Below are 27,223 nucleotides of genomic sequence, written 5' to 3'. Positions count from 1 at the left end.
CATGTTCTTAAGGTGGTCACAAACCCAAATTGCAGGAAACAGCCTGTATGGAGATTAAGGTGACCTTCCAGGGAGGCCGGCCGGCAGGGGTGGAAGAACATTGGAGCAGTGCTTTCTGAGCTTTCCAGGGCAGACTGCAGAGCCCTTTTCTCAAATTACTACTTTTCTCAGAGTCGGGTCTCCTGAAAACTAAAATAGCTAGATTCTTTTGTCTTTTGCATAACGTACTTTATTTCCGTGGGTCTCCCTAACCCTGAGGTTTGGCCAGCAGAATTTAAGAGGGACTCTTGCCCCCCTCCCCCCATTCTCCACCCCACCCCCATTGCCTGCATGGCTTTTCTCTAAAGCTTCCTCCTTAGAGTATCATCCTTTCTCTGGGAATGTCTTCTCTGTTAAATCTGGTGGCCTAAGACACCGTACCAAATTGTTCAGGAGATTTATTTCTTCCTCAGGAAAAGGAAAAAAAGAGAGAGAACCCCACCTGGCCTGCTGCAAGGCTGGTTGTATCACCTCTCAAGTACTCTAAGATGTCCTCAGCTCTAACCATCCCTCTTCTGTCACAGGCTTCAAATATGGTGTCCCCTCTGCCTTGAACGTACTTCCTCCTCCTCTTTACTGAGTTAGATGTTGCTCATCCTTTCCAGCTCAGTTCAGCTATCACTTGTTCAAAAGAGCTTTCCCAACCTCCCTGCCTGATTCAAGGCTTCTCTTTATAGAGGCCTCAAACTCATCTCCACTGAGACGTGTTGCAGGAGGCTTGGGGCCTGTAGTTCTTTTCCTTGAAGCAGAAATGAGGCAGGGAATCTTTTTAGAAAATGGAAGGGGTCTCACTGGACACCCTATAGAGTCTGCCCCAGCAGCACTAGCACAGTGCAGCACAAGTCAGACTGGGTTTTAGGTTAGCTTGCTGTCGACTAGCTGTACGACCAGGAGCAAATCAACTCTCCTCTGAATTTTAGTTTCCTGATCTCTTACACCAGGGGGACGCCTAGGCCTGTCCTGCACTAAGAATATGTGGGGCACTTTAAAAGAGTAGATGTTCATGAGACACCACCAGTTCTAATAATTCTAATAAATAAACTGATAACCATTTTAAGAAGATTGAAAAGCAGGTAGGAAAGAAACAACTTGCCCCTTTCCAAGGCCGACTTTGTAAATCAGCAATGAGCTACACTGAGGCCTTAGTGTAAAATCTCTGGTGACTAATTGAGGTTCTAGTTATATTAGCTGAGCTTCCGAGTTTCATTCAGAAATACAGAATGAGATGGTATTGGTCCAGTATGTTTCTGGTATTTTATTAAGGCCAGTGTTGCTCAGACCAGATGATTTAGATTGGAAGGCAGGCAAGAATTTGTTTAGGTGGCCATTAAACTTAGAGGCAGAAGCATACTTAGTTCTCCATTATTATATAAGCCAGTAAATCTTTGTTTCAGGATTTTATACACACTTACATATAAGTTTGTGTATGTCTGCATGTTTTCTTTCATGGGATAAAATGTATTTCTTACTGTGAATTATATACAAGAGAGTTTGAAGCTGATTTAAGCTAAGCTATGTGATTAAGCCTTAATAATCTAATCTTAATTTTCATTTGGGATCAGAGTTTAGCAGGAGATGCATGAAACACAGTATGAGGCAAATCCATATACCAGGAGGATTCAGGATTGTTAACCTCTCCTGTAATGGAAAACTAGAAAGGGCTTGAAAAAGAATAGACCTCTTTTTAGATTTGCTGTTCATTTTACTGTGGATATCGTAATGGAGAAAACTCTTTAATTATGTTCCTTGCAAAAGACCGGAAAACTAAAATAGCTAGATTCTCTCTGTCTTTTGCGTAACCCACTTTACTTCCGTACTGTGAACTATAATGATCAGTGACAAGGAAATAATTTGATTCTTTAAAAAAAAAAGTGTCTAGTTTTAAAGTATACAATTCAGAGAATTTTAAATCTTTGAAAATTGGTAATGGAGACATGGCAAAGGTGACAAAGTTTAGTTAATGCTGGACAGATTTTTATCCCCTTTAGAAAGTATTCTTGAGAGGGTATACCTTTAAAATATTGTAGGTTCTCCTAAGCAGCTGGGTGGACCAGCTGGTTTTGAATATGCCCTTAGTTATCGTAAGAGGATGTGGTCATTTTCTTCAGGGAAAAATGGAAGGGCTTCATTTAAACTTCAGGGCATGGTCAAGCTGATCTTTCAAGGAACAAGTTACAATGTGGTTTTGATTGCACAGGAGAAACACAACTTGGTCAAGCTACAGCAGGGAGCCACTGAAAAAAATCTCTCATCTGGCTTGAACTCTTACTCCAGACACTAGGCAGTAACAAATTTGTCAGCAGTCACTGATGTGATATTTAAGCTACAGAATAATCAAGGAGGCACTGGTGATTTGCCAATGTGCTGAAGCAAAGCCAGTCAATCTTTTTTACTCTAGTATCAATAGTTGGGTAAAAGAGGTTCCACTGCCTTCTTGTGTCCTTCCCTCATCTGCACCCCCCTCTTCTGCTTATTAAGTCATGTGTCAGGAGTTCCAGAGGGTTATTGTTCAATACGGGAAAGGGAAATAGTCTGCTATAATGAGGACAGTAGTACAACCCCTCCACCCCTACCTCAGGCATAAGAGCACAGACCTTGGAATCAGGTAGACCTGGAGTCAGATCTCTTCTCTACCATTTATTAACATTTTGATCTTAAGCAAGCTCTACAGCCTCTCTGAATTTCAGTTGTCATCTCTAAGATGGAGAACAATATTGCCTACTTTATAAGCATTTTATGAGGTTCTGTAAGATTTCAGTGAGATAAGTACTTCAACAAACATTCAATATGTTTGTTGTTGCTATTATTATTATATTTATCAAAAAATAAAATAATATTAAATTGTATTTCCCTAAATCATTTGCATATTCCATGTTTGCCAAAAAATATGTCATTTGGGTCTAGGCTTGCTTTCCGAGCTCTGGCTCCTCTGACTGCTCCCTGTATCTATTGTATACAGGGCATGAAGTGGCCAAAGAGATGAATTCATGACTTTTTGTCACTTGCAATATTTGTAGTCTTCTATGTAGTTGTATTCTAATGCTTTTCTATTCATGAAAAAAAGCAATAAGAATACAAAGTATGTTGTGTGTGTACTTGGAATCGCCATTTAGTGTACCTGGGTGTCATCACTGACTAAACAATGTGACACTCATAAAAGATTTAGGAGTGGTAAATGGAATTAAAAGTATAATTTATTGAATTTTTTAAAGATTTTTTAAAAAAAATGTAATAACAGGTTCACATTGTTTTCTCTTTAACAGATGGGCTTAGGACATGAGCAAGGATTTGGAGCCCCCTGTTTAAAATGCAAAGGAAAATGTGAGGGGTTCGAACTGCACTTCTGGAGGTAATGTTTTGAAAACCACAACCACAATAGTAATTCCTGCTTTTTGTCACTGCTTCCTCAGACAGCAGAGATCGCTTACAGGCTACCCAGCATGGTTGCTAAGTTGTGGATCTGTTTATATTCTGTTCTAAGAAGTAAAGCTATTCTGACTTCCCATCATTATTCGAGCTAATTGGGCCATAGTAACTATATTTAGAATTGTTTGATTTATTTGCTGTTCTTCAGTTTCCCTATGAGACTGAAATACTGAATACGTCTCTTTGCTGAGTGGCAAATAAGTTTGTGGTAATCTTGAAGGACTATTTTGTGGTAATCTTGAAGGACTATTTATTAGTTATTCTTTTGTTAAAAACGTATAACTGCACATCTCATCTGTACATTTGCGATAAACAATAAATATGATGAATTAAGCAGTCATGTCCTAGTTCTCAGGAAATTGACTTGAATCTAGGTCTTTCCAAAATTTTCAGCTGTAAATTTACTACTGAAAAACTTTGAAACACTTGAGTTTAAAAAAATAATAATTCATCGCCATTGTTTTTGTTTGAATCAAGTGCCTATATGTGGAGGATGAATGTTAGTGGATCAAAAATGTGTATTTTGTATAGCTCTTATTTGCATGTTTTAAAAAAAATATTATCAAACCTCATATAAACCTAAAATTGGTATTTTAAACCTGTTCTTTTGAAGAACATAAATGTTCATCAGCGGCTGTCAAGACCGTAATGGCAGTTTATAGGTCTGTTCAAAGTTAGAATTAGCACAATATTGCTAGAAGAAAAATATTAAAACGATCAACCATACATTATTAGGATGGAAGCTGCCTGTTGGAATGAATCTTACTTGAGAGCCACTTCTGTACTGCGTATTTCCATAGGAAATGCTCTAGAATAAAAAATGTCCTCAGCTATTGAGGTTGTATACAGTGCAAGTTACAGGAGAATGTAAAATAAAATTTGGGATATTAGGCTCTTTTAAAAGCTCATTTATTTAGTAAGTTTTAGGAAACAAAGACAGTTGTTTTAAATAGTGAAGGCAAAGGAAACCTTAGCCCTCCCCAAATGATGATACAGTTCTTTATCTGGAAGGAGCTAATATGTTCCAGGGAATTTCAAATTTACAGGACTTTAATAGCTCTCCCTTGTGCTGCCTCTTCAAGGGACATAGTAGTTTGTCAATATGTCTGTCACGTTTTAGAAAGGTAAAGTCACTAGACACAAAATAGTTTTCATGGATTAGAATATTTCAGCTCCTAATGTGAGCACGGCTCTCATTTGTACTCAGTGAGTTTTGTGGAGAGCTGCACTGCCCTCTGCTGGGCACAGTGCTTGCTTCACAGTCTTAAAATATACTCTTTTTAGTTTGACTATACATTTGCCAAAAACTGCTGATGAGATTTTTAAAGCTCATTCCTAAGTGATGGCGTCTTTTCTCTAAAGCAGGTTAGTTTGTAGTAGTTCTTATTTGCTCTGTGTTATTTCTGTATTGTAGATAACTATCATCTGATATTTTCAGATAAAAATGTCAGATAAGAACAGTTATCTATGACATGAAAATCACTTATTTATTTTAATTTTTCCACACAATCTCATCTCCTTACCTGGGTATTGTCTGAGAATCTGCTAAGAGCCATAAAAGACTAGGGCTTTGTCATGGCCTCTAATCTAACTTGGGTTTATAGAGTCTGTCCAAATGGTGTTACTTAGTAGTGCTGTCTTATTCCTGGCATTCCAGACACATTTCTCAGAATTTTTGATAATTCCTTGACCTTTTCACCACAACTGGAAGGCTTGAGGGTAAGTGCCTTTACCTCCAGATGAGCCATTTTCAGTACAGTCTTTGAAGACCTTTTACAGACTTTCTAAGGCTGGTTGTCCTGAGTGTAACAAAGATTCCAGGTCTGGTCCAGGGCCACAGAACTTCAGGGCTGGGACTGAAGTGGACATGGGGTCTCAGGATCCTGTCCACTTAGCTTCCTCCTCCATCTTCACGGTGACCCTGGACTTCTGAGACCCTTAGGGCCTCATGGAGCACATTGTGAAAATCAGAGCCTAATTATTCTTCACTGCTATTAGTCTGGCCTTCTATGCAGCCACAAGAATGGTCTTTTGAAAATGGATACTATTATGTACTTCCCAATAGCTTAAGAACCTTCAGTGTTTTCCCACTGGAGTTGATCCTTTAAGCAAAGTCTTTGGCCTTTGATGTTAAACCTCAATATCTGGCCTCTGCTACTGTTCCAGCCTCCCCTCCCATTTCAGGCACCTGTGCTTCAACTACTTAGACACATGCTGTTTCCTGAAATTTCTGTGCCTTGTCTCATGTTCCCTTTGCCTGGAAAGACCCTACATCTCACCACCTGGAAACAAAAAGTCCTTCCTGTTCTCTTCAAGTCTTAGCCCAAGCACTATCTCTGAGAAGTTCTTTGCTCCCTGTATCAGTCAGCTCAGGCTTCTATAGCAAAATACCATAGACTGGTGGCTTAAACAGCAGAAGTTCATTGTCTTACAGTTCTGGAGGCTAGAAGTCCAATATCAAAGCATCAGCATGGTTGATCAAAGCATCCTCACCAGAACCACTTCCTGGTTTGTAGATGACCACCTTGTGACTGTGTCCTCACATATCCTTTTCTCTGTGTGTGTACATAGAGGGAGAGAAAGATCTCTCTCTTCCTCTTGTTATATGGCCACCAGTTGTATCAGATTAGGACCCCACCCTTATGATCTCATTTAACTTTACTTCCTAAAAGCTCTGTCTCCCAATACAGTCACATTGAGGGTTACAGCTTCAACATAGGAATTTGGGGAGGGACACAGTTCAGTCCATAGCACCCTCTGTCCCTGCTTCCGCACACTCCCAAGTAAAGTAAATCATTTCCCCCCTTAGCACCTTGTACACTTGTAGGAAGCCAGGAAATAAATACTCAGACCTCATTTTCTTCATCACTTGGACTTCCTGCTGGTGCTTTCCATTGCTGGGGACAAGGTAACACACTGCTTCAGTCCTTAGGGGTCAGCCTCCTAGGGCACAACACAGGGTACTGTGCAGAATGGATCTAGAGAGTGAGTGGAAGAGATCCAACAGGCATGACTGTCTATTCAAGGTGTGTCTCGAAAGTTGTAAAAAGCTGAAAATGAACTGTTAGATGTATGGAAGTTTAGAGTGGGACTCGTAACTTAGCTAGCCAAACCTCATTTTACAGATCAAAGAACTAAAACCCAAGGGAGTTAAAAATGACTTGTTTGAGCCTATTAGTTATTAATAAGAAATATAATACATGAACATCTTCTGTGTCACACACCAATAAACACTTGTAATAGTTTTCTGTTGCTGCATAACAAATTGCTACAAATTTAGCAGGCTAAAATAACACCTGTTAATTAACTCAATATCCATTTATGCTTCAGATCAGAAGTCTAGGCAGCTTAGCTGGAGTCTCTGCTTAGGGTCCCAAAAGGCTGAAATCAGAGCGTTGGGTATGTTGAGCTCTAATCTGGAAACTCTGGGGTCAGAATCTGCCTCCAGGCTCATTCCTTAGGTTGGTAGAATTCATTTCCTTGTGGTTGTAGGCCTGAGGTCCCTGTTTCCTTGCTGGCTGTCATCCAGTGGCTGCTCTCAGCTTCTAGAAGCCACTCACATTCCTTAGCACTTGGCAACCTCCATCTTCTAAGCCAACAACATTGCTTAGAATCCTTTCTGCACCTTTGATCTCTCTGAATTCCTCTCATGCTCCCAGCCAGAGAAAACAATATTTTTTAAGGGCGCTTGTGATTAGATTAGGCACACCTGGATAATCTCCCCTTTTCCATATAAAGTAACATAATAATAGGAATAACACCAGGGGTGAAGGTCATGGGACGACTTAAAATTCTGCTTTTCGCTTTATTTACCTGATTGTACCTAATCCTCATAATACCTTTTGAGATAACTGGTAGTATTCCTGTTTTATATACAAGAAGTCAAAGACTAAGAAAGTTAAATAACTTACTAAGCAAGGCTTATCGATGGCAGAGCTGGAATTTGGACCCAAAACTTGCCAAAACCTTCCTTATCACCACCTTTCTACAGGATAGAACAGAAACTCAGAACCATCTTTACACTCTCCTGCCCAGTGAACTGTGGACTGCACCAGACTATCCACCCTACATGTGGCACTTCTGCGGCATAGACATTTTGGTGGACAATAATATTTTAACTGTGAGCTCTCCTTTTTTTTTCAGTGCACCAGTAATTACAAGACCAGAGAAAAATAAAAGGCTGAGGAGACCTGATACTTATCACATAAGAGCTACTGTCTTCTGGGCACACTTTTAAGTAATATTTAGAGATAACAAATATTTATGAAATGCAAGACAGAAACCTAAGATATCAAAGAGTTTATAGCCAATTATTTCATATCATTGGAACCACAGGTTCTTTATCATATAAGTAATATAATTATTTGTTTGTCTTATCCTTGATAAATCCTTCCAATAAAAGAGTTACGTTCTACAAGAAAAGTGTTACTTGAATATAGCATACATCTGTCCGGAGAATTTCTGATTGGGTTAGAGCTGGCTGAAAACTGAAAATTCCCCACCATAAATGGATTAATGCTTGTGCTGAATTCTATAACAGAGGCCCACGCTTAAGTCCATATATGTATATCCCTGTTGTAAAAGGGCAGGTTCCAACTCTTTTAAATTATTGGTTTATAGCAGTGCCATGACCATTCCTATAAATCACTGTGACTGCTGGCAGCATGTCAGAGCACTCCAGTTGCTACTACTTGCCTTGGAAAAATAATAATTTTTACAAATAGTACTACAAAAATAATTTCTCTATTGAGGGGGATGAGGGATAGTTTCTTGACTGCTTTCAGCCTGAAACTGTAAATCTATCTACTTTTCTGAGGCAATGCTTTTGGTAAATTTTGGTACTCTCTCTCATGGACTTAACTCAAGAACTCTGAAGTTGTAATGTAAAATTTTGAGAATACAGTTCTGATTTGTCATGCATATTAATCTTTGCATGTGTATGTGTTAACAGCATTAAACATTTTTGTACAAAAACTTTTTAGTACAAATAACCCTCCTCCTCCCACATCTTAGAGCTTCCCTGTCTACCAGTCTACCCTCACATCTTTTTTAGAAAGTCATAAAAAAGACTGTTTTAAACTAACTTAACTCAGAATCCCCCCCACCCTTTTTTCCCTTCACACAACTTTAATTAACATCCCATGGAGAGCTTGGGGAGAATTGCTTTAGGGCAGTTTAGAAGATTTAGAGATAAGACAACTGTGCTAAGTATGGGAACTGAGTTATATACTCCCCCAAACTGCTATTGAATTGGAATAGCTCAAATCAATTTAATAAAAATAAACTATTTAAGTCTACATATATCATCAGAAGTTATGTGTGAATCATCTGAGGAAAGATACTGTACAAACCTTACAAACATAGCCCCTAGCACATGGATACTGAGCTCACCTAAGCCCTGTTTTTGCTTTGTTTCCAGTTGGCATAAAACCAATTTTTTAAAGTTCCTTGTTTTTCATCCTCACGCCTTCTCTTAGATACAAAGATAATGGTATCTCTTTCTTCCCTAATTCCTTAACAAAATTCTCCTTTTAATAAATTTATTGGCTAGTTTCCAGATGACTTTGAAAGTTCTTAAATGATATTTCTAAAAATAAAATAATTTTAATTTAAATATGGGAGATTCAAATATAAAACACTATAGACTAAAATCCCAAGAAAAGGATTTAAAACATTTTTTTAAACCTAGATAAGTAGTAGATGGCACACATTTCCACATGGATAGCCCTTGGCACCTGGCCCAGATTTTATGGGTTTATTTCTTGCCTAGTGGTTTGTAGCTGTCCCTTTTTATTGTAGAAATGGAGCTCTGGTATTAGGAGTCTGGAAGAGATGTGGTCATTCCAGCTCCTTCAGTGATGACAACTCTGACTAAAAGAACCATCCTACCCTTCTTGAGTCACATTCCTGCCAAGTGCTCTGTTACTGCAGGTTACCATGCTGGGGTAAGGATGCAGATGAGGCTAATAATATATTGGGATTTTCAAAACTATCATGAGTCAACCATAGGTTTTCCCCACTTAGAAAACTGATAATCAGGCATAGTCTGACTTCTTTAGCTACTTCTTTTTCCCTCATCACTGCTGCTATTGGTGTAGTGTTTTAACCTGATTTTTCTTGCTTTAATAAAGGTATTTCAGGTGGGTGAAGGGGTGGACAGGGAATATAGATTTTCTCAGAATGTAAATATTCCAAGAATAGCCAAGATGAAAAATAGGAAAAAATATAGAGATGGTTATTTTATCGCTGGTTCATATACCTCTTTTATATAACATTTTCACAGTAAATATAGTTTATTTAACCATGCTACAGCTTGTCATAGTATAGTTCATGCTTTAGAAAGCCCGCAGGCTTTATTTCACTTACTCTTTTACTATTTGTCTTTCAGATTCTAGAATCTTAACTCCCCTCATTTCATAGCATACATGTTGTACTGGTGTAGAACTGGATAATAAACATTTCCAAAGGAACTCCAGTATTCATCACATCCTTGTAAAATTATTACTTCCTTCTTTAGTGAACCACTTTGTTAATATTAGGATGCATGCCATGGTTCACAGCCATATAAGGATCTATTTATCTATATTAAGAACTAAATTCCCAACCCACCTCTCTACCCTCAGGAAGGTGTGATTTAAAACTTGATCCAAAAGCAATGTGATAGTTTTATGAATAATTATATTGTTTTTGTTAACCGAAGAACAAGAATGAAGAACGTACTGTAGTAGAATAGTATGCTCCTTTCCACTAGATGGAAGTATGAGATAACCAGATGTAAGAGTCTTTTATAGCTGAACTGGAATATGCAAAATCTTCAGCGAATTCTTACCAAATAAAGAATTCTGACCAATGTGTGCACAAGGGAAGTATTTAGCCTCTCCGCCTTCATATCTCTGACACTCTGTCTCTTTCTTTCTCTCTCTTTCTGGGACTGTATAAATCAGATCTAATGTTTTCAGTTTGCATACCTCACCTTAAGAAAACAGGACACAAAAATCAATAATTATTTAATAATTTGTTATTTGGCAATGAGTTTTTTAGTTGTTTTGTTTTTTGCTAATTTTCTGATGTAGAGAAATCCAATGATTTATATTAATTTTAAATCCATAAGACTTATTAAACTCTTAATGATGGTGATACATTTTTATATGATCAGTCATAGCATGTGTGGTTAACAACAGTTTAGTTTCTTCCTTTCTGATGAATCCTTATGACTTGTATTTCTTTGAACTTTCTTACTGCTCTGGTTAGTACCCACAGGACAAAATGAATGAAGTCACGGTGGCAAGGTTGCTTTCTTGCTTCAGATCCTAAAATGAATGCACTAAGTGTGATGGATGCTGAGTCTTGTGGGTTTTTTTTCCAGAAACCCTTTCTAAAATCCTAATTCCCTTCTACAGCTAAAATTACTTTAAAATGTAATCAGAAGAAATGTTGAAATGTATTGAATCCTTTTCCTATATCTGACGCGAAGCAAACATTTACCTTATCAGTTTCCGCTGTTATCTTTATTTTCCTTCTTTTTTTACTTCAGGTTTAGTCTGAATTTTTCCTAACTTCCTGAATTAAACACTTAGCTTATTAATTTTTATTCTTCTAATTTGAGCATACCTTAACTATAAATTTCCTCCTCAGCATCCCTTTAGTTGTGTTCTACAAGTTTCAGGAAGTAATGTTTTTGCTTTCTTTTTCCCTAAAATGATTTTGGTTTTAATTTCTATTGTGATTTTTTCTTTCAACATTGAATTTTTTAAGAGGCTTTTTTAAAAAAGTACTTTGTAGTTACATTTTTGCTGATGATTTCTAACATAATTGCATTCTGTTCAGATAATGTGGTTGATGATGTGTCCTTGGGCATTTCTTGAGCCTTGCTCTATGGCATAGTAGACTTTTAGATTTTCAAAGTGTTTCAAATACTTATAAAAAGAATGTATGTTCTCCAATCACTGGATGATATTTTTATGTGTCTGTTAGATCAAGCTTGATAATTGTGTTATTCAAATATTCATTTCTAATTTTTTTAGTCTCACCATAATGATGGGTTTGTTATGTATTTCTTATAGTTCTGTTACTTTTGCTTATATATGTTGAAGTTAGGTTATTAGGTTGTATTAAGTTCAGAATTGTTATATCATAGAAGTGTTTTTAAATGTTTGTTACAATGAAGTGACTCTATTAGTCATTAAAGGAAAAAGCATTAATTGTATGATATTCATATAGGTATCTAACTTACATTTTGTTGGCATTTACCTGGTTAATCTTTTTGCATCTTTACACTTTCATCCTTTCTGTGTGTTTAAACTTTAAGCATTTCTTACAGACAGCATATTGTTTAATTTTGTTGTATTATCCTTCTGAAAGCCTTCATCTTTCAGCTGGAGAAATGGGTCCATTTATTGTGACTGTTGATATGCTTGGGTTATATCAACCATCTAATTTTTGCTTTCTGCATGTCCTAATTGCCTCCGTTTATTTTTTTCTCCTCTCTTATTTCACTAATTACATCTTTATACTTTCATTCCTTTTTCTTTTAGTTTAGAAATTACATTTCTTTCTTTAGTTATCTAGATATTTTAACATACATGTTTAACCTCTAATGTTAATCTATATCTTCAGTATCTTCCTGAACAATATAAGGATATTAGATTGTTTTCTTAAAACTCAGATTCCTCCCTCTAACTTATATGCTATCATTGCCCTGTATTTTAGTACCAGTATATGTTTTTAACCCCACAAAGTCTCTCTACTCCTCTGTTTTCCTCTGTCACCTTTTCCAGCTTCTGCTCCTTTACCAGACTCCTTCCTGAGTCCTCATCTTCTTCCTCTGCTCTTCGCCCAGGAAGTGAAAGTGACCTGTTCAATTAATTCCCTGACTTCCGAACTTATATTTTCTATCAGGCTACAGTTTTTAACACTAGATCTATATATCCTATAATCTACTTGATATCTTTACCCTGTCTCATAGGCATTTCAAACTTATTATTTCAGTTTTGGATAACTTTTCACCAACCTTTTGCCCCATACCTCAGATCTGTTCTTTTGCTTTTACGATCTAAGAAATTACATTCCTTTCACCAACTTACTCATCCTGGAAACCTGGGTTCATTTTTTAACAGACTGGACCTTCCCTTCACCATCACTATATGCACAAAGTTTAGTCAGTTTCACATTCAAGGATATCTTAAATTTGTTCTTTTCTTTTTATCTCCAATATCAAATAATCTAGTCCAAGCTATTACACATCTTACCCAGGCCAAAACAATAACCAGCCAAGTTGTAAATTCCACTTGCGAAGTAGCAGTAGAATCTCTGTTATTTAGAACCTTGCCATTGCAAATTGGATGCACCATTGACATGTTAACTGGTCTCCCTACTTTCAGTTATGTCTACGCCTAATTCATTCTCCATGTGACAAGTATTACAATTTTTGAAAATGATCTAATCATGTTATTCCATTACTTAAAAGCCTTCTGTGCCTCCTGATTGCTCTTATAATGAAAGCCAAATTTCTTAATGTGCCCTACAAGCCCCTGCATGATCTCAGGCTTGCCTACCTCTCCAACCTTGTCACCACCCCATTTACTTACCTCACTGTAGTCATACCAGACTTATCTGATCATGGGACCTAAGGGCACAATCTCTTTCCTAATTCAGGACCACCACAAATACTCTTTCCACCCAGAATGTCTGGAGGCTTTTCTTCTCCTTTCATTACCTCTTCTCAAATACACACACATACACAATTCACACCTGTTTTACACATCCTTCAGATATCAACCTAAATGTCACTTTCTTATGGAGTAATGTTCTTATGGAGTCCTCTCCTCAACAGTTCTAAGTCAAAATTATACCCTCTCGGGCTTCTCTGGTGGCTCAGTGGTTGAGTACGCCTGCCGATGCAGGGCACACGGGCTCATGCCCTGCATGGGAAGATCCCACATGCCGCGGAGCGGCTGGGCCCGTGAGCCATGGCCGCTGAGCCTGCGCGTCTGGAGCCTGTGCTCCTCAACGGGAGAGGCCACAACAGTGAGAGGCCCGCGTACCACAAAAAAATAAATAAAAATTAAAATTAAAAAAATTAAAAAATTATACCCTCTCAAAGTATCCTGTACTTTTCTTATCACAAATGCAATTATAGGGGTGTGTGTGTGTGTGTGTGTGTGTTTGTATGTGTGTGTATTTGTTTAATATCTGTCTCCCCACCAGGTGATAAGTTCTAGAATGTCAGAGACTGGGCCTAATTTTTTCACTATTATGTCCTACTATCAAGTTCATTGCTTGGCACATGGACGCTCATATACATTGCATGAATGAAAGATTACATGCCAGACCAGTCTGGGGAAGGGAGTCGGTGTCCTTCAACTATAAGAAGGCCAGAGACTTTATCTGTCTTCTTATACATAAGGGAGCACATGATAGGTGATCACTACGTGTTTGAAGAAATAAAAGAAGGGGGAAGGAAAGGGAAGGAAAGAGAAAGGAGAAAGGAAATAGAATATGAGAAAAGAGAGGAAAGGAAATTGGAAAGGGGACAGAAAGGAAATGATAAAAGCTAAACCTAAATCTTGGATTACCGTCCTTGATCAGAAAAGGATATATCAACCTCCTTCTCTCTCACTTAGGGACAAAAACAAAAACAAAAACCCATGGGCAATGGCTGTTATCGTGCAGTAAAATATGAAACTGCTTACTGTGATAGTTTTTTGGTGATTTTGTTTTATTTATATATCTGGTTGAGAGAATGAGGAATACCAGATGGGGTTATCCTCAGACATGCCCCCTTGAGCATGCACTTTTTAATCAAAACCTAACTTTTTTCAAAGTCTTATAAAGCGAAGATGCATTTATATGTTTCCTTGTTTAAATTTATGGATGGCTACTTGTAATCTCCTCACCCCCCCCCAAGACTTGACTTTGCATACCATTATGTGGAATATTTGTAAAAGTATATTTTGAACTATATATGTATGACTGATTAGATCTAATTAATCATTGCCTACTTATCTCCAAAATTATAGAAAAATATGTCGTAACTGCAAGTGTGGCCAAGAAGAGCATGATGTCCTCTTGAGCAATGAAGAGGATCGAAAAGTGGGGAAACTTTTTGAAGACACCAAGTATACTACCCTGATTGCAAAGCTAAAATCAGATGGAATTCCCATGTATAAACGCAATGTTATGATACTGACCAATCCAGTTGCTGCCAAGAAGAATGTCTCCATCAACACAGTTACCTATGAATGGGCTCCTCCTGTCCAGAATCAGGCATTGGTAAGTAATAAGGGGGTGGGAAGTCCTGGTATTAAAGTTCATGGGCTACTTATTTAGGGCAATTCCTTTAGTGACCCTAATCGACCTCAGGTCTATAATTTTTCTGGGGTCCCCATTACTTTGACTTACAACTCCTATTGGTCTTTTGAAAGTAAGATTAGATACCTCATAGAATTTTTGACTACCTAGATAATCTGTGTTAACTTTTTCAAAGAAATGGTCTGACATTTTTAATAATTAAATGAAAAACAGAGGTTTTGTAAAATCTAGTAACTTCTGTGTTACTCTTGAGAAGATTTCTCTTAAGATAGTTAAGAATATCTAAAGAATAGAATTTTCTTTCATTTTTTATAATTCAAAAGATGTTCAACACTATATTTCTTTTACTATGTAAGGCAAAAAAATGCAATTTTGTGTCAAGCTACTTCCACTAATACAACAACTAGAGGAGACATTTGGAAATCTTTTAAGAAGGTTAGTTAAATCATAAGAGTGAATCCTGTGATATCATTTTCTTATAGTGATGAAAAGACTGATGATCCTTAGACCATTCTAAACATGCTGCCTAAAAAATTGTATTCTCTTGCAACTATACAGTTGTGTTTTTTTGGTTTTTTTTTTTGTGGTACGCGGGCCTCTCACTGTTGTGGCCTCTCCCATTGCGGAGCACAGGCTCTGGATGCGCAGGCTCAGCGGCCATGGCTCACGGGCCCAGCCGCTCCGCGGCATGTGGGATCTTCCTGGACTGGGGCACGAACCCGAGTGCCCTGCATTGGCAGGCGGACTCTCAACCACTGCGCCACCAGGGAAGCCCTTTTGGTTTGTTTTTTATAATTTTTATTGGAGTATAGTTGATTTACTATGTTGTGTTAGTTTCAGGTGTACAGCAAAGTGATTTTAGCACATGTAAACATTAAAAGAAACTGGAAAAAAGAAAAGCTTTAATTTCATGAAGAAAAATGTGTTCATTTTTACTGACCTCAGTCTATTTATTGTACCATTTTTAACATGTTAACATCTCAAGATATTAATATTATGAAGATCAATTGTTAGTAATGGATAAAACTGACTTCTTTCTTCAGTATTTTGATTCTAATGAGTGTTGTAAAATATCATTTATATGATGGCCAAGGCATCTCCCAGTTAACACCGGTCTCCTTGTGGTCTAGGCCAGGCAGTACATGCAGATGCTGCCCAAAGAGAAGCAGCCAGTGGCAGGCTCAGAGGGGGCGCAGTACCGGAAGAAGCAGTTGGCAAAGCAACTCCCTGCTCATGACCAGGACCCTTCAAAGTGCCATGAGTTGTCTCCCAAAGAGGTGAAGGAGATGGAGCAGTTTGTGAAGAAATATAAGAGCGAGGCTCTGGGAGTAGGAGATGTCAAACTACCCCGTGACATGGACGCTCAAGGGCCCAATAAAACATACATTCCTGGAGGAGATAGAAGCACCACAACAGCGGTAGGGGCCATGGAAGACAAATCAGCCGAACACAAAAGAACTCAGTATGTAAGTGATAACAGTCACGATGTTGGGCCAATTGGTATATTTTACAGGTTCATTCCATTTCTTTGAATGGCTGGTGGGGGTCGGGGTCGACGGGGAGGAATACAGTTACTCTGTTTCCAAAAGGGAGTAGGTGAGGGAAATAAATTGAATTATAATTCAGTTTAGGCTTATTTTAGAGAATTATCTACCACGTTTGAAGCCTTGGTCTAAAGCCAGGTTTTCTGATTATCTGTTGCCGAAGATAATTGTGAGTTTTATGTATACATAGCAGTTAGCATTGGTGTCGTGCTGGAATACAACATACAATCTAGAGTCTGTTTCTAAACATAATTTTGATGTTATCTCTTCCCATAAATAAGAATAATACATGCTTAGGTTAATTCAGTTTTGCTTGTGAGAACATGCCTAAAGTTCAAACTTAAATTTATGTGGATATATGGTCAATCATACTTTTAAAAAGTCTCTCTAGAGAGGGATATTGAAGTCTTTTTTTTAATGCCTTGAAAGTAGAAGCAAATTGTGACACAGATGAACAAAAAATAAGAACTAAACTTACTGTAATGTGTTTCTCACAGATCCCGTTAGCACATCAACCAACAAGGCTTAGTCCTGTATTAAAAAAAAGGAAAAAAAAGTACAATAATTTCTAAAGTATTCATTTTTGAGAGAACTACTAAAATTGAAGTGAAAATTACTATTAGCCTTTTTCCATAAGCAGCTTTAATTCAGAAAACAGTGCTCTGTTACACATAGGGTGCAAGAATTAGGTTTGGAGAACCTGGAGAAAGCCTAGAGATTCCTTTTCACAAATACTAACACCATATTGCCTACATGGACAAATTACTGATTTCAGTAGAAATTATTTTTCTTGAAAGTGGTTTATCTGAATTCCTACTAAAACGGTTGATGAGAAATGCCAGTCTTAGGATGACTAGATTGTTTTGGCTGGTTTTGCTTTCAGTCCTGCTACTGCTGCAAACTGAGTATGAAGGAAGGAGACCCAGCCATCTATGCTGAAAGGGCCGGCTACGATAAACTGTGGCACCCAGCTTGTTTCGTCTGCAGTACGTGCCATGAACTCCTGGTTGACATGATTTATTTCTGGAAGAATGGCAAGCTGTACTGTGGCAGACATTACTGTGACAGTGAGAAACCCCGGTGTGCTGGCTGTGATGAGGTATGTTCTCTGGGGCCACCTAAATTCAGGCTCCTTTTTGCACCCATCTATGGTTTCTCCACCATGGTAACCAGGCCACCCTTAGCGAGAAGGTAAGATGAATTAACCAAGCATTAGTTGCTTTATTTATATCCAAAGAAGTTGAATGAAAAAAACTTTTAATTTCAGTCATTCTGAGTGTCCATGTTAACTGAGTTACCTAATGAAATACTGTCCAGAAATGTAAAAGATTGATTTGAACTAAACTAAATAATCACCCAAGTTCAAGCTTTCAGTTGTTTTCAGACTTCACACCCCAAAAAGTTGACTGATACTCCTTGTGCATCTAAATCCCTTATTGGTCTAAAGAACCTAGCTTGGTTATTTGTTGTAAAAAGGAAAAAAACATGATTGATCTTATTTTTATCCTCTTCCCAGCTAATATTCAGCAATGAGTATACCCAGGCAGAAAACCAGAACTGGCATCTGAAACACTTCTGCTGCTTTGACTGTGACAACATCCTAGCTGGGGAAATATACGTGATGGTCAATGACAAGCCCGTGTGCAAGCCCTGCTATGTGAAGAACCACGCTGTGGTAAGAGACATCTTGGGATGTGGTAGCCTTGACCTGCCTTATTTAAGCCTCCTACAAAGGAGAAACAGAAAGCACTACTCTTAAGTAGGAAACATGTGATTCCTACCATAGGGTGTTAAAATCCAGGTAATTCAAAACAATACATGCACTGACTAGGATGAACCACCTCAAGATTCTACCTGTGCAGTTTATAAACTGCTACTTGATAATCAAATCCCCACCAAAAAAAAGTTCCTTAATGGGAGTGAGATTGATTGATTCTCATCATACAGATCAGATTTCACTTAAATTAAGGTGTTTAGGGGCTTTTCATATTGCTTTAGCTCTATTTTAATGTTTATGTTTCTGTTCTTGTTACCAGATCACCCACTGTGGCTTTGTTTTTGCTACCTGTAGATTGTACAGTGCCTATTTCTTAAACTCTCATTGAATTTATATATATAACAAAATTTGACTTGCATATTTATTTGCATGAGCCAAACATTCAAATATTTAATGTGGAAGTACATATATATATATGTATATACACATACACCCTGCTTACACAGAGCTTCTGTTGAATGATTGCCCAGAGATAGATAAATTAAATAAAGACTAGATAAAGAAAGAGTTGACCATATGTGGTAAAGCTTATAACCCAGGGGGTATTAAAAGGATAGATGTTTACTTTATATGCAGATAAATAAGTACTAGTTAAAGATCTCCCTGAGCTATCAAGTAGAGGAGACTTCTAGCTAAGGAATAAAATGACGTATTTATTATGTATAGTTCTCGGAGTATGATACAATGAAAATACGGTAAGAAGTTTTGGTGTCAGTGCCAGTTTTCAACCTTTACCCACTGCCCCCAGATATAATCTATCAGCTGTCATCTTCTCTCAACTCTGCCTCATCGATATATCTCAGATTCTCACAGTTACAACTACTCTACTTCAGATCTTTATTTGTTTGTTGTTTGGATTATTGTAGTGACCTCAAATTTGGCCTCCCCACTTCCATTCTTCTTGTTCAAAGCCACCTTCCATAAAGATGGAAGATAATCTTTCTAAAATGAAAATCTGATCATTAAGCCTTTGCTTAATAGATCCAGCCCCTTCTTACCTGTCCAGCCATTTCTACCAGTCACCTAACCCAAATCATACATTTCCCAAGTTACCTGCATTTCATAGTTTATACACTGTGCTTTGTCTTCTGCTCACACTAATTCCTTTGTCTGATATGTCCTCCTAGTCCCTGTTGGTTTTTTAACTTATTTATTTATATATATATTTTTGGCCACGCCACACAGCTTGTCAGATCTTAGTTCCCCAACAGGAATCAAACCCAGACCCCCGGCGGCAGTGAAAGCGCTGGGTCCTAATCACTAGACCGCCAGGGAATTCCCTCCCTGTTTTACTTGACTGTGCCTGCACATTCCTCCAGACTAAGTTTAGGCTTAACTTTTTTTCAGAACACCTTTCCTGATTCCCTACCCCAAGCTCCACCCCTTTCTCTCTGGCTAGGCTGGATGCCTCTCTTACCACAGGGCTCTGTGTGCGCTTGCCCACGTGTGTGTAATTGTTAATATCATTCATCTGTCTCTTCCACCAGACTGTAAACAGCTGGAAGATAGAGCTTGCCTCTTTATTTTCATACCCTCAATGTTTGTACTTAGGAAATGTTTGAGTGACTGACTTGTGTTTTAACATTTCTCATTTGCTTTGGGGGTCAACATGGACCTTCCTTATACCTGGGGATAAGGTGTTGAATCATCATATGGCCTGATACGTCATTTAGCTAAAAAAAAAACGCTTCTCTAAATGTTGTTGCAACAATTTCTCTACAGAAGAAGATTATCATAATGTGCATTTTACACATTACAGGGGTATGTTACCTTGGTTTCAAGGACTAGAAACCTTGAAACCAGGGATTTTGTCTGCTTTTTTTCTGTTCTATTTCCAACACTAGAACAACACAGTAGGTACTCAGATATTTATAGAATAAAGCTGTAAACAAATGAAGCTCCTTTATTGTTACAAGCTTCTTTCCATTGCATTGCAATAATCATTGGAGAGGAATAACCACAGATATGATTAAAAAGAGAATGAGAGAATCTCTAAATTATTTAGCTTTATAATATGGCATGATTTCTTTTAGAAGGTTTACTTTCTCAGTAAGATACACTATTGCCATTTGCTTAATATTAAAATGAACATATCTATCCATCACCTGAATAAACCTTAGCTGATAGCAAAGAGAGGTACCCATGCAACATGCTAAATGATATAAAAATGGGAAGATTATCTAGTTCAGGGAATTGATCTGCTTAGATCTTTTAATCTTAAAAAGAAAAAAAAAAAAAGGAGTGAGAATACAAATTATTTTTAGACCTGAAGCCAAGAACCCAATTCAAAACAGGGCTTTTCTGAGGAAAAAATTAACCTGGAAGGAGGAAAATGAGAAATAACTTAGTTTGTCTCTTCATGGTCTCTGGAATTCTAGTCTCAAATGGCCACCCCCAGAATTCACATCTCTGAGATTTCACAGGATCCTCCTGATAGAGAGCACATTACAACAAATGTCATTATCAATTTTATATTGTGTATACAAATAAATAAAAAGTAGGAGGGATTGAAGGAAATAAGAACTTATTGAATTATTAGCGGTTTAATTAAGAATCCAGGAAAGGGCTTCCCTGGTGGCGCAGTGGTTGAGAGTCCGCCTGCCGATGCAGGGGACACGGGTTCGTGCCCTGGTCCGGGAAGATCCCACATGCCGCAGAGCAGCTGGGCCCGTGAGCCATGGCCGCTGAGCCTGCGCGTCCGGAGCCTGTGCTCCGCAACGGGAGAGGGCACAACAGTAAGAGGCCCACGTACCGCAAAAAAAAAAAAAAAAAAAAAAAAAAAAAAGAATCCAGGAAATATCTAATGCCAAGCAGAAAGTGGCGAAGTACATCATCTCCCTGACTGGTCCTGGAGTCTCCAGACCTTTGGTTGGGACCTGGGCAGCTTTCAGATCTATGAAGAATGAGGGATTGATAGTTTTTACCTGGGATCATATCAGACTTTGGGATGAATGGCAATCAAATTATTAATAAAACTAAATTTCATGAAGCTCACAAACCCTAAATTCCTATACCATTCAGCGTGCTAATTATTTTTTTTTTACCAAAACAATTTCCTTAATTTTACGTGCAGTTGAACAGTAGTTATCACTTTTTTTAATTGCAAATGAAAATGTGAGTTTTGAAAAATTATAAAAAGATCTACAAACATGAGAGGGCTGAGATAAAGAAGGTAGATCATGGTCTAAAATCAAGGGAATAAAAACTTGAGTGTGAAATGCTTCTATTGTACACAAACAAGTTTTAAAATATTGAAAAAATAATATGAAATATAGAAAACAACAAAGGGCAACATTCTAAATGAATTACAAAGCTATAAAAAATGAATATACACAAAAGCAATTGCTTACATGGTGCAGCTACAAATTAGGAGTATGTTTGTAATCAAAACACTCATTTTTGTTGTATTCAGGAATAGTGGATCAATCATGCAAAGAGAGTATCTCCCTTGCTTCTCAGGGAAGATTGGGTTGACATAACCTGTGAATTAAGGAGCTACAGTCTCTGTAATTAGAAGCCTTGTAGTTCTAAAAAATATGGAAAGTATATTGCAGGTCTGAAGTGAATATTTATAACAAGGCCTCACTTCACATCCTAAGCCAGTTCACCCACTGAGTGGCAGCCACACTTTCAGGTCTTTTCAAGTAAGAAGGCTTAGGCTGTAATGCTGGACAATCTTGTTGGTTTCTTCATTTGTTATAAAATATTTAAAACAAAAACTTTAGACACATTTATTTATAATATATATAAACAAGAAGGCATATGAACTATCTAGTGTTCTGGAGCTCTCAACTGGGTAGTTTTGTTTTCTGCTGTAATATTGCCAGTTATTCATTCATTTTCTTTCTATACATGTCCAACTAAAGAAGAAAATTATGTGTGTTTGTGGGTGTGGATGTGTGTATGTCATATGTTTATTTGTACATAACATACATGTACACTGAATGGTATATGGAATGTAAGTGTTAATGTTCCATGATATTAGATTATACATAAATTATGACATGACAGAAGCCAGTTAACTACAAGTTATATTTTTAGTGCAAACTAATTATTCTCAAACACTGTCAGTATTTTTTGACTGAGTCCTTAATTACTTTGAACATGATTTTCATTTACTACTGTCTAGAAATTAGTGGTGTTAATAATCTTATGTGTCATAGGTAAGACTGGTAAAATTACCACTTCAGAGCTTTAGTGAGTGAGGAAAAATCTCTTTTTTTTAAGCCTATTTTTTAGAGCAGTTTTAGGTTTACAACAAAATTGTTAAGGAGATACAGAGATTTCCCATATCCCCCCTACTCCCCTCACATGCATCGCCTTGAGCATTATCCACATCACTCACCAGAGTGGTACGTTTTTTAACAAGGGTGAATCTACGTGGACATAAATCATAATCACCCAAAGTCCACAGTTTACCTTAGGGTTCACTGTTGATGTGTATTCCATGGGTTTGGACAAATGTATAGAATGGACAAATGACATATATCCATCATTGCAGTATCATACAGAATATTTTCACTGGCCTATAAGCCCTCTGTGCTCTGCCTGTTCATCTCTCCTACCTCCCTGTCCCCTACTCCCTACCCCTGGCAACCACTGATCTTTTTATTTTCTCCATAGTTTTGCCTTTGCTAGAGTGTCATATAGTTGGAAACATACAGTATGTAGCCTTCCCAGACTGGCTTCTTTAACTTAGTAATGTGCATTTAAGGTTCCTCCAAGGCTTGACAGTTCATTTCTTTTTAGCTCTGAATCGTATGAATGTACCATAGTTTATTTATCCATTTATCCACTGATGGACATCTTCCAAGTTGTGGCAATTACAAATAAAGCATCCATGTGCAGGTTTTCGTGTGGACATAAGTTTTCAACTCATTTGGGTAAATACCAAGGAGCATGATTGTTGGATTGTATGATAAGAGTAAGTTTAATTTTAAGAAACTGCTGAACTGTCGTCCAAATTAGCTGAACCATTTTGCATTTCCACCGGCAATGAATGAGAGTTCTTATTGTTCCACATCCTTGTCAGCATTTGGTAGTATAGGAAAAATCATAAAACTTTTTTTTATAATTGCTAATGTACAATCTAATAGAATACACTAGAACCAAACACACTGCTTTGGAACTTGCCGTCAAGACTTTTTGCCGTGGGGATATCTTACAAGCACTGAGTCCTGTTTGGACTTCAACTGTTATTTCTCACAGTGTTCCACATATAGACCCCCATTAACAATTGTTGGCTATGGAGGTTAACGAGAAGAAGGTCATTCTCAGTTGTATATCTCTGAGGTTGTCATTCTCAGTTTAATCTGCCATCTGAAGCAATGCGCTGAGTTTGTTCTAACATGAAAATGTTACCATCACAGTTCGATCTCTCACCTTCTTCTCTTCTTTGTATAATTGACTTAACAGGTATGTCAAGGATGCCACAATGCCATTGATCCCGAAGTGCAGCGGGTGACCTATAACAACTTCAGCTGGCACGCGTCCACAGAGTGCTTTCTGTGCTCCTGCTGCAGCAAGTGTCTCATTGGGCAGAAGTTCATGCCAGTAGAAGGGATGGTTTTCTGTTCAGTGGAGTGTAAGAAGATGATGTCTTAAGAGGGGGTACCAAGCAATATTGAGCCATAGCTAACCAGAGTGTTCTGCATTTCTACTGTAAAATGCAATTTAGAAAAACAAAAGGAAAAAAAGAAACTATAAAGGAAACCAGGAGATTTTGTTCAGTATCTTTCTTTGATGTTTTTCCTTATCAAATTTTTCATATCAATTTTTAAAACCTGCTTTAAGCATTTGATTTTAAAAATGGTAAAGAGTTTTACCTTTTCTTGGCTTTCCAGATATAAAATCTTTTGAGTTGGAAGCTTGGGTTTAATCATTCTTCATATTCCTGCCCCCTTTGTGCCAAACACAGTATATATGAAACATTTAAAAGTTAGTATTTGAATGGAAAGATGAGCATTTCATGTTCTATATTCTTTTTCACTTCTTGTATAAAATGAAAAGGAAATTAAACTTGCCCTAATGCCAAGGTTCTACGTTTATTGCCTCATCATATTCACTGAATTTTGTAGCGATACACAATGAATTCTTTTGACAGAGAAAATAGAAATGCAGCATAGTATGAAGAGCCGTTATCATTTTAATGCCTATGCATTTGCTATTTCCTAACTTAGGCAGAGGTGGCTTTATCGCATATCTCTATTTTTTTTATTTGCTCTGCCTCTCAGTATTCTCTTTGTAAGCTGATGACCTCCATCTGTGGCCTTGAATATTCTATTGTCACATGTGGCATCCACACTTTTTAATTCTATAGATGATTTTTGGCTTGGACGTAAAAGCCAAGCCACTCCTTTATATTATGCTTTCAATCCAAAGAACATGCATACTTTTTGTATCCAAGAAACTATAACTTGTATTGTTTGCACTTGCCTGCTGTGGTTTGGATAGACTTTTTGCATGGTTTTCTTTCTTTTCTAATGGATACTGTCCTATGATGCCTTTTCATGGGTATATATCAAATGCCTTCTTTGCCTGTATACTTCCATCCTTAGACATTTCTAATGTTGATTCTGCCTTATCTACTTCCATACATAGCTATGCACTATGAAAATTAAATGGAATGAATGATATGTATATTATTATTCAAAATAAAGTCTCTTTCACTTTAGTACTTGTATCTTTATTCTTCGCATCATTTTCATTTCAGAGCAAAAAAATCCTTCTGCAATTAAGCATTTATTACAGCAGGGGGCGGTGTTTCCAAGCATAAAAAAATAACCCCCCCCACCCCACCCCACCCCGCCCACACACACACATAAAGGCTACTTCTGACAAAGCAGGACAGAAACTAGGCTTTTCATTATGGTGAAGGGATAAATTTTATGAAACTTTATAATAAATGAAAGCATTTAAATTGTTGGTTTTCAAGTCATGCATGAGTTTTTTCTTTCAGGAAAGAAAATGTCATTTTAATTGAAGTTTGGGAAAGCTGTATTTTCTTGAGGTAAGTCTAACAAGTATTACTCTTATACTCAAATTGCAACTCTGTTTGGTTTTCTAAGAATTTTTTCATGGCAGCCTATTGTGAAAAGGGAAGCAAATGTGGAATAGTTTTAACTTCATTCTTCCTAATATTAGCAGGTCATGAGATTTCTTTTCTTCTTAGTCTGAAGCATTTGTCATAGCAGGAGTAGCACTTTTCTCTGACACATACCCAGAATAATTTGATTTTGATTTTTTTCAGCTCATGTCTGTTTGGCTAATAGCGCTTCTCCTAAATTCCACAGCCAGCTCCCCTGGCCCACCCTACCCCGCACTCACTAACATACAGATATCTGCACTTATTCCCTCTGCACTGTGCCTTCCCCAGGCATGAAAAGAGTGTCTTGAACACATCACCTTATCTAAGAAGTACTCTAATCCTGCACACAATTTTAAATGCTGATATCACAGATATCCATCATTGTCTATAAATACCACTTTATGCTTTCTCTCTTTTACCCTTATCTCAAATGGCAACAGATATATTTCCATCTTTTCCACGAAGTTGAACAAGTTAATTTTCCCACACATGGCTAAGTGGGAATAAATTGAAAAAATTTCTTTGCATGCTAACAGGCCTACTCCACATGTCTGCCTGCGCAGCCTGCAGTCTCCTGCGGCTGAGATTGAATCAGGCTGTTTTGGAGATGTAGAGGCTCAAGAAATTTGGCTAAATCCATCACTTACTGCCTGAGACACTGATTGCGTGTATATTAGGCATTTCCTAAAAGAATAAACTACTTTGCCTGAGAAATACAGAACCACTTGTTTTGACTCATTACCCTGACTAAGTTTTAGTTTGGCTTTCTAATACAACAGAATGAACTGTAATGAAATGTAATGCAAGAGAATGTGCACCATTTTTAATTGTTAATCAGATTTTTTTTTAAAGAGGTCTTTCAAATACTTTGTCCTATAAGCACTTAACAAGAGTGTAAGATGGTTACTAGATTCTATAATTTTTATTTTTCCTCTAGCCCTTAGGATATTCACCGCCTCACTTTCCACCATCATTTTATATTCTGCATTGACCTCAATTCTACATAATGGCTTACTTGGTACTGGCGCCAGAGTTAAATCCTTCCTTTGCAATGGGGAAAAGATAGGAAAGTAATAAATATTTCTATCTGAATGTGTGCATTTTTTTCTTCAAAAATAGATTATGAAGAATAAACTTTTGATCTACTTATTTCTTATGGAGTCAATAAATAGAAATTTCTATCATCCAAATCTCATTTACGTTCTATTTTTCAGATACATATAGCTTATCCATTTTTTGTACTCAATATAGCGGGCATTTGACTAACATGTCTATGTAGTTAGCAGTTGAGAGACCCTTACCCTGAAAGGGACTAGACAGGGAGGAAAAGAATACCAGAATATGAACCACGATAAAGGCACCACAGACAGTAAGAAAAGAAATGCCTTTTTCCCTTCTGCAGAAGCCAACATCTTGAGGTATAATGATGACTTCTGATTCTCTTATTCCCCTGTTCAGCCGTGGGTACTTGAGAATAACAATGTTGGATGAGGAAAGAGAAGGGAGATATTTCTTTCCTGAGACCCAGGAAGTTCAAAAGAAGATTTTGACACATCAGTTGCTAAAGTATATTGAAGTAATAAATTTATCATCCTTATTGGAAGAATCAGACATGTTAGAATGACTATATCATGAACTCATTCACAGAATCTGCACATAGCCTATTCATCTCTAAGCAGAAGGATTTTGCTCTTAACCTTTGAATACAGTTGTAATTTTGAGAAATCAGTGGATTTGGTTATCCAATCCCTTTAAGAAATACAAGTTACTCAGGAGACTCTAGTCATCATACTTTTTGGTATGGTATCTTATTTTATTTTCTTTTAATTTTTTTGGAAATGAGGGGATGAGGGTTGTTTTTCCTTTAATGAACTCTATCTGAAACTTCTGTGACTCTGAAGTCTTCAAGCACAGGTTTCCAAATCTGACTTTGAAGTATTTCAGCCCAATTTCACCAAAGGCAAGAAATTCATTATTGACTCATTCTTAAGGAATTTTCAACATGCAGTGTTTAAGCTCATCCAGCTTCACCATGGTTAC

General features: G+C 37.4%; 1 protein-coding gene across 2 annotated transcripts in view; it reads left to right on the top strand.

Moving 5' to 3' along the window:
- TES (testin LIM domain protein) overlaps positions 1-26,325 on the top strand; it is a 49,169-nt gene extending 22,844 nt beyond the window's left edge. The window contains exons 2-9 of one of the 2 annotated variants that reach the window (XM_022582751.2): positions 3,303-3,388; positions 14,484-14,736; positions 15,906-16,241; positions 17,203-17,418; positions 17,836-17,994; positions 23,512-23,680; positions 25,055-25,105; positions 26,121-26,325. In XM_022582751.2, coding sequence (XP_022438459.1) covers positions 3,303-3,388; positions 14,484-14,736; positions 15,906-16,241; positions 17,203-17,418; positions 17,836-17,994; positions 23,512-23,680; positions 25,055-25,056 — 1,221 coding nt within the window. In that variant the 3' untranslated portion in view covers positions 25,057-25,105; positions 26,121-26,325. Of the gene's footprint in view, positions 1-3,302; positions 3,389-14,483; positions 14,737-15,905; positions 16,242-17,202; positions 17,419-17,835; positions 17,995-23,511; positions 24,770-25,054; positions 25,106-26,120 lie in introns of those variants that run through there. The other variant, XM_022582743.2, reaches the window with a different exon arrangement.
- The last annotated feature ends 898 nt before the right edge of the window (positions 26,326-27,223 follow it).

Source organism: Delphinapterus leucas, chromosome 9, assembly GCF_059928025.1.
Source record: "Delphinapterus leucas isolate spDelLeu-1000000601 "Yukka" chromosome 9, BTC_Dleu_Yukka2, whole genome shotgun sequence".
In the NCBI taxonomy this organism is placed as follows: Eukaryota; Metazoa; Chordata; class Mammalia; order Artiodactyla; family Monodontidae; genus Delphinapterus; species Delphinapterus leucas.
Note: the sequence above shows the minus strand (reverse complement) of the source record. Positions and strands in the feature narration are given on the sequence as shown.